The sequence below is a fragment of the Geospiza fortis genome, unplaced genomic scaffold (assembly GCF_000277835.1).
Source record: "Geospiza fortis unplaced genomic scaffold, GeoFor_1.0 scaffold130, whole genome shotgun sequence".
NCBI lineage: Eukaryota > Metazoa > Chordata > Aves > Passeriformes > Thraupidae > Geospiza > Geospiza fortis.
This window is the reverse complement of record NW_005054300.1, coordinates 16,014,542-16,022,942: the sequence shown is the minus strand read 5'-3', so window position 1 is coordinate 16,022,942 and position 8,401 is coordinate 16,014,542. Positions and strand designations below refer to the sequence as shown.

The following is an 8,401-nucleotide window of genomic DNA, read 5'->3' as shown; positions in this document are numbered from 1 at the left end:
GGACGGAGCGGGACACCGAGTGCTGTGACCCGGCAGGACAGGCACAGACAAGGGTGGAGCGGGACAGAGTGCTGTGACCCGGCAGGACAGGCACAGACAAGGATGGAGCGGGACACCGAGTGCTGTCACCAGGCGGGACAGGCACAGAGCAGGACAGTGAGTGCTGTGACCAGGTAGGACAGATATTTTAGCTCAGTAGTGAGAGGCAAAGCAATGCACCATCACCCCCTCTCTTGCTGGCTGCACCTGAATGACACCATGGCTTCTCAATACCAGCAGATCAGACCTGTGGTCATCTTATTGCAGGGGCTCCATACTGTTGTCTCCTTATAACAAAAGTTTCATACCTTCTTGGTGTTTCTCATGAGCAGCTCCTCAGAGCACTGACTCTTTCTTCTTCACAAGCAGCCAACTGACTCCAGCTCCCCTCTCACCCACCCACCCCACTCTTTTACAGCATCTTCTTCTCATTGCTTACAGCTGTGGCCTGTTAAAGTCAGGCCTGCTCCTAATCTTTGATAATTGGCCCAGCTGCAACTCCTAAGGGGTAAGATTACTTTCTACACTATCTTCATTTTCTTATATTCGATCCCCCTACACACACCCATCACAAAGTCAACAGCATTGAACAGCCCAGGTAAGCCCAAGAGGCTTCAGCTTCTCATATTCCTGCTTTCAAGAAGTGAACAGACTTTTTTTGTTTTTGGTGGCAGAGGTGTATTTAATAATTTTCACATACAAATTAAGAGAATGCACAAAAAATTGTTATTGTATCCAAGTGAAATAAGCCAAACCAACACAATTTAATATTTAAAAAATACTACATTGATTAAGCAGCTACAGTGGAAAGAATAAAAAGCTTTTCAATTCCATTTTTTTTGCAAAATTACATTCTAAATACTACCTTGCACACACGAGTACAAAATAGTTTTAAACTCACATATTATCATCCTGCAATGAAAATAAATTCACATTTGAAGAAAGCCATCACATTTTTTCTCTAATAAATTATTGCACAAAACAATCATGTGCTTTTTCCCACAATCATTGATACTTTACAGCCTTAGTGATTCCAAAGGCAATGGTGTGAGATTCCAGCATTTGTTGCTGCTCAAGCACGCCACATAGAACATACATCCTGCTTTATACAAATGAAATGTCCTGAGCTGATCCGCTGAATTCTTTCCTTCTCTTGCATAAACGCCTACACTAACAATTTTGCTGCACTGACTGGGCCTTGTGATTCTGTGGTGACCAATTTTGACTGATGATGATGATACATAAGAAGAAATCATAATCCAAGTAATACCCAAGTTGGGCTGACTTCACAGGACCAACATGACAGAAAGGCAATCAAACCTATTTCTCACTCAAGCAAGCTCACTATACTGATTATATTCTCAAAGTACAAAAATAGGCCATATATTGAGAACTGAGCTGTATTCCTCACAGAACCAGATCCCAGAGCAGAAGCACACTTCGAGTTCACAGTTCCATAAAAATAAAAGTCCTGAGATCCTTTGGCTGGATTGAGTTGAGGTCCTATTGCCAGGTAGAGCTTCAGTAGTAGCCTAACTCAACCTAAAGCAATTTACTTAACCCAAAAGTCAAATTGCTCCACTGAAGCAGGTAAGGTAGAGTTTATTTTTAAAAAGTAGTCTGAGGCTGTAAGAAAGACTAAACCAGAATTAATTTTTAAGAAACCCACAGTTGCTCATTAAAACTCTTGGATAGAATTTAACTGAGACACAAAGAAAATGCCAGTGCTGTTGCAGACAGCCTTGAGAGCACTGGTCAGTAGTATTGCTTCAAAATGATGAGACGAACAACAGAATAAGAATTTATTAGCACCAAAGGACACATCACATTTCTCAATTTATACCTAACCCCCAACTGCAGAACCCCTGCTGTCAACTCCACCACCCATTGTAACAGCTGAAACATCCACATACTAAGGACAGTATCAACACTGCAGTCAGGTACACCCTGGGTGACTTCAGCACTTCTTGCAAAACACAAGGGGACTCTACCAAACCAGTGTGACTACCATGGTGGTACACTTAAAACATGCTTCAGTTACTATTTTATGGTTTTAATCAATATTATTCAATATAAGTATAAAATTTGGACCAAATTAAATAAAAAACACAGTTCCATAGGTGCTACTTGTGAGATAAGAAATGTTCAGGTGTTTTTATGATTCATTTTTCACAGCATCCAAGTTGTCATGGAGGGTAGGGCAAAAGGTCAGGACAGCTGGCCGCAGTCAGTAATGACAATCTTTTTGGATGGTTTTCCACTCTTGGAACCAAAGCTCTCAATTTTTTTCACTACATCCATTCCTTCCTTTACATGCCCAAAAACAACGTGCTTTCCATCTAGCCTGTAAAACAAATACACAAAGGCAGTTTTACTTTAAACATGAAGACAGTGTTAGCAGATCTTCATAGCTCTCACCTGCTGACCAACTGTATGGCAAAGGCTCAACTGCCCTTCAAGTGACACCAAGCTTTATAACATGACTTTAGCTCTGGACTTTAGAAACATTCTGAGGGATAGCAGCCTTGTTGCTGTCACAGGTCTTCCTCCCTCAAGTAACAAAACCACTTTATTTTCCATTGGAATGAAGTAATCCGGAATAAACAACAAAACAAAGAACCAACCAATCAAACAAACAAAAAAATATCAACCCACAAGCAACATAAAAAAACCTCTAAGAAGACCCCAAACCCTTCAGATTCAGGCATCAATTAATGAGGTTAATCTGCAGGGCTGCGAACTTACCAGTCAGTTTTTGCAGTGCAAATGAAGAACTGGGATCCATTTGTGTTGGGTCCTGCATTGGCCATTGAAAGAACACCTGGAACAGCAGCAGCTCATTAGACTGGTGTAATAAGTATGCAGTGCAAAAGACAATTTTCCTCTGCACATTTAGACTAAATGTGATAGTCTCACAGTATCTCCAAATAATTTCTAATGCCAACTTCCTGCCTTGGATTATTCCCTCCTTCCCAGCCCCCCTTGGTTCCAGAGCAACAGTGTTAGTAACATAATAATAGTACACGCCCTGAACACAATTAACACCAGCTAACCTCTCCTATGGTTCAACAGCAGCAGTCTCCTGGGACAAGGAAGTAACCATGCAAACAAGAGAGACTATAGAATTCAATCAGATGTCCTTTCGTATGGCCTTTCCTTTGCTTTTTCTGGTGTTAATTTCAGCTTAAAAGGACATACCTGTGTTCCCTACTAAATAAGAAATGCCAGATTGCTTTGTTTTACTTCTGCAGTAATTTTCAAGTAAAAACTGAGGTCTATGACTTATGAAAGCAGTAATTTCACCTTTGGACAATTTTAAATCCCCTTATTGGCTGGCATATATTTGTAGAGCAGTCCACACAAATAAGCATATGCCAGGGACAGCACATTGTTAAATTTCTTTGATACTTCTGTAATTACCAAGTGACCCAGAAATCTAAAAAACCTTTTTTTTTTAAACCACATCTTCATAAACAACGCTTTACTATAGGTTATAGTCTTCAGAAGGTAAAAAGAAAATGTTTATTTACCAGGTCCTACATGCTTAAGTATGAAATTTTCATCTGGAAATCTACTGCCATAAATGGATTTTCCACCGGTTCCATTATGATTTGTAAAGTCACCACCCTGAAACACAAAAAGGTATTAACTCTACTAACACACATGAACTGTTTCATATCAAAAGTGATGCTATGCAAATACACACACTTGCTCTAATGTAAAAGTGACAACATAAACAAATTTTCTTCAGGTTAAGGATGAGCATTGGCCACTCAATTTAGAACCAGATGAAGGTACAGTCAGGCTAAAAGTAGATTTCTGCTCCAGATATTGCTGATATTCTCTATAACTCCTATAACCATCTCTCTGTGTTACCAGCCTTTCTCCCAAAAGTGATGCAACAAACAGCAGTAATTTTAAGAAACACCTCAAAGGCCTCAAAAGCAAATCACCTAAGTTCATTACCACAGGCAAGACCTCCCAACACTCCTTTTTCCTTCTCCTTTCTTCCAACACGTATAAACACTGGTCAGGATCTCCATTATTACCCTTTGCTATTTCTAGGTTTTGTTGTTTGTTACACCAGAGCTGTTAAGCTTATGTTAGCTGACTCCATGCTGCTTGCCAGAAGGGATGTGACCACCTGTCTCATGTTAAACACAAACAACCGGTTCCAACAAAAACCACAGTCATGGTGACTCGCAAAGGTGGCTCCCAACCACTGCTCCCAGCCACATGCCATCTCTGCAGGAGTGACACCACCTGTGCCAGAGAGAACTCATACCCAACAGGTAGTGCATGTGACCCTCAGCTTCCCCTTGTCACCCTGAGTAACCTCCTACAGGTGGTGTCACAGCTGCTCCTACGCAGTCCCAGAGCTATGTGCTGCATGCCGTGTGGGGCCACGGAATTGCAGAGTCCCGGATATGATGGCCCTCAATTAGGCCATACCAACTGCCTGAATCACATCAACAATCCATCTCAACAAGAGCAGAAGTCACTACTGTTTTCTCTCACTTGACAATTGCTGAAACCCATGACAGTATTTCCACTTCAGCAATGACCTCTAAGTAATTCCTAAACATCAATTCATTATCTCACCGTACCATAATCAACCATCTAGCATCCTGATTTCCAGTCCAGCTGGGGGGCCAAAGCAGGGCAGGCAAGCAGAACAGACTTACAGAACTTCACAAATTCGTGACAGAATTCAAAGTAGAGTTTGTATTTTTTAATGTATTTCTCATCCCAGAAAGACTTCTAAACTCGATTCCCCTGTCAGTATCACAAAACCTTAGTTTGCATTCGAAAGGCAGTAAAATAGGTCCTTTACAGCACACCTGTCCCTTTTTTTCTTCTTAAAAATAGGTCATAAAACTAGGGCCTCTTGTTCCAACAGATGTGTTTTTTGCTTTAAAAAATAATTGAGAATAATTTATCAGTTAACAAATAAAGCATGCTTACTTATAACCTTCAAACTTTCTTAAATTTTCCACAGATTTTTTATAAAGCCATTCAACAATGCAATGTTGTTGAAATGTGCCCTTTTTTAAAGTAAGAGAGGACCACCAGAAATCCCGTGCACTACAGCAGCTTCATCCTGCTCATCTGCCAAGCACAGTACAAAAAGAGGCTTTCAAAAGGCTTTGTTGTTATTCTAGTTGCTGCTGTTTAAGAAAAAAAGATGTTAACATGCATGGGCTGTTGTCCAGAATTTCAAAAGATTTGTTCTTTAAACCAAAACCAAAATCCAGCTCAGGTTCATCACCCCAAAAATCAACTCAGACCAATCCTTTTGGTTTCCTTGTCCCCTCCACATTACAGAGAGGTTAAAAAAATACTAAAACACATTGTCTATTGTGAACAGATTATTCTGCTGGGAATAAGGAATGGACACGTTGTCAGCTCACAGAGAACAGTAAGGTGATTGTCATTCTACTCACAACTGCTTCTCCCAAGCAATGCCATGTTGTCAGCTCTGCCCCACACTAAAGTATACTGCTCTAATACAGCAGAAAGCCTTCAGACAGGCTTCTTTTGACCATCTACATATAACTTACATTTATTTGTACCAAAGGTGAGCTAAGCAACAGCCATTGCAAAAGGATCGGAAAAGCAAGTCATACTGTCACTTCTTTGTTGTTTTGTTAGCAAAGGTTAGAGCACAGCCATTTCAAATGTTTCTACTAGTCTGTTTCTAGAAATATGTAAACAATATAAAATTAAATTTAATAAAAAATTTTAAAACCCCCAACATTACCTGGCACATAAATGAAGGAATCACTCTGTGAAAAGTGGATCCTTTATACCCAAATCCCTTCTCACCAGTACAAAGAGCTCTGAAGTTTTCTGTGGAAACAAAGCATAAAGTATTATATTCTGCATCATATGTGGCAATACAAACACAACTGGATTAACCATGGCCCAAGATTATACACTTCAAAAACTTGATTGCATCTTTAAAGTGTTATCAATCTATCAGTTATTTCCATACTTTAAAAAAACCCTGGTATAAAGCCAAGAAAAAAACCCCTTATTTAGCCTCAGGACAGGGTACCAACATAAGTCTTTTCCATCTCATCTCCCTTTTATTTTGCTGTGACTCCAATTCCCCAACTCCCCCCACCTTTGCCTGTAGTCACAGGTTTCATTTTCTGACTTTTATGCCTTTGTTCTTTATAGCAGTTGTGAGGATTATGTCTTTTTTTAAGGATATTTCTCTACTAGGAACTAAAAAGTAAAAGTTTTTTTCAGAACCACTAAATAATCAGATGAGGAAGGAAACAAATGATAAAGCACAAGAACTTTCTAAAATTAATTCACTAATCAGCTAGTGACCAGAAAAATAAAACCCCATATGCTCTTTGGAAACTCTAAGAAAGACTACCCCTTTGATTTGCCCTTCCCCATTTGCTCTGGGGTTTGATTTTAATGTCAGCTACTGTGGTTTAAAGATATTTATTCAGCACCATTAACCCAGTATATGAACTGTACTGTCTTGGTGCAAATTGCAAAATGAAACTACCTGGAAAAATAACAAATTCCATCTCCTCACTAACACTTCCAGTCATATTTCTCCATATAACAATTGGGGATGGAACATGGAAAAACAGTTGTAAAGGGGAAAAGGACCTTCTCATTCCTGAAAATCACAATCTATAACTTAAGTATTTAAGTATGAAAATCTGAAGATGCTGCCTCACCTGCTGTCTTTGGGACCACATCAGCTTTTAGCTGTTAAAGAAAAATAAAAGGACAAAATCAGAAGTCAGCCTTTTCAAATGTAGATAAAAAACATTTACATGGGAGACTGGTACAACTGAACTCTCCTCCCAAAGTGTTGAGTTATCTGAAATCACAAGCCATCCAAAATTCCATGAATACCTCAAAACTTTCCAAGCATTTGGCCAGCAATGAAAAATATCCCCTCAGTGAAACCTTTAGCCAGTTAATGAAGAGCCACTTGAGCAGTGTCTTATGATTTCACTGATCAATACATAATCGAGCAGTACCTAAGAAGAATCTTCACAATAGACCCCAAGGATCAGAGTCTGGATACAACTAGAGAGACCAAAGTCCTCCCCCATCCCCTGCACAGAACCAGCTGTTGAAAATGACAGAAAAGGCAAAGGAAACAGAAGAGCAGAAAGTGTACATCAAAAACAACTTATGATGTTACATACACATTTGCAACCAATGAAAACTTCTGATTTTGATTACTGCACACCTTTTTACTAATCTTAAAAAGGGACATAAAACTGGCCATACCAGCCAGACCAGTTTTACCTAGCCGGACATCCTGACCGTGACCAGCAGCAGACACCTAGAAACAGCATGGCTGCAGTAAGAATTTAATATTCCTTCCCTAGGCCACTCTTCTCAGACAATAATAATAATTTGCAGCAGAAGACCACCACAGCTCAGCCAAAGATTCAAGGCAATGCTGCAATGCATTCAGACTTTCTCTAAGCTGGGCACACTAAAAAACTTTAGCATAGAAATTAAACGCTACCACAAGAAATACAGGAACATTACTGATATTTTTTTAATAATACCACCCAGATTTTTCATTAATGAATAAGGAACTTGAAGAGTAATATTTTTTACCTATGATTCTCTGAAATACTACCTCCTGAGAGCACAACAGCTGGAATAGTCCAATTTATTAATATGCTAACACTATCGATAAATAAAAATATACTGGGCTCTAGTCTCAAAGGAACCTCTTTTAGAGAGAACTCTGATGAATTATATTTTAAAAAAATTCTACAAATACAGACCCAAGGTGGGTGCTGGAGGCAGAAGGCCATACTGACTTCCCTCAGCAGGCAGCATTCCTAAGAGCTTCGTTGGCTCTCCAGCCCGTGGTTCTGGAGCACAGCCCTCAATGTCCCGTCCACACCGCATCTACCTGAGGCACATGCCGGCCCGAGGGTCGCCATGTACATAACGTGGCACACGGTGCCCACGGCGCTTTTGGTTTTTTTTATAAGAACAGATATTACAGAAGTTTTTCTCTTCAGGCCTTCCTTACATGGGCGAGCATTTCAGCGACAGGATTTTTAAGGATGGAGCCAGCTGGTACCCGGCTCTTGGGCTTGCTGTCAGCAGCGCGGTGCCCTTCGCTGCACGTGGAGCCGGAGGCTCGAAGAGGAGGCAGCTTCAGGAAACTGACACCCTCAGGATGCACAGGAACCACACAACGAGCGCCCAGCAAAACACAGGATGAAGCTGGGGGCGCGGCTGAAGGGCTCCACGGGCCGGCTGCCCCAGGAGCAGCGGCCCCCGGGGGAAGGCGAGGGACGCCGGTGCCGCTGGGACACCGTTCGCCCCACTCAAGCCAGCCGAACACGACAGCAGC

The 8,401-nt window shown here is 40.8% G+C and overlaps 1 protein-coding gene across 1 annotated transcript; it reads right to left on the bottom strand.

Annotated features, from left to right (window-relative positions):
* Positions 1-692: 692 nt before the first annotated feature.
* On the bottom strand, positions 693-8,086 carry PPIF (peptidylprolyl isomerase F). Its single transcript, XM_014309212.2, has 6 exons — positions 8,075-8,086; positions 6,744-6,774; positions 5,801-5,889; positions 3,570-3,666; positions 2,785-2,860; positions 693-2,383 (listed from the first exon to the last, which is right to left on the bottom strand). The coding sequence occupies exons 1-6, from the start codon at positions 8,084-8,086 to the stop codon at positions 2,248-2,250; spliced, it is 441 nt and encodes a 146-aa protein (XP_014164687.1). The 3' UTR covers positions 693-2,247.
* Between the last annotated feature and the right edge of the window lie 315 nt (positions 8,087-8,401).

Bases quoted from the DNA above. Each gene is read 5' to 3' on its own strand.
- PPIF (XM_014309212.2), bottom strand. The intron at 3,667-5,800 runs GTAATGTTGGGG...TTTGTGTTTCAG, and splicing joins TTCCTTCATTTATGTGCCAG to GGTGGTGACTTTACAAATCA. The intron at 2,861-3,569 runs GTAAATAAACAT...CTGCTGTTCCAG, and splicing joins ACTTAAGCATGTAGGACCTG to GTGTTCTTTCAATGGCCAAT.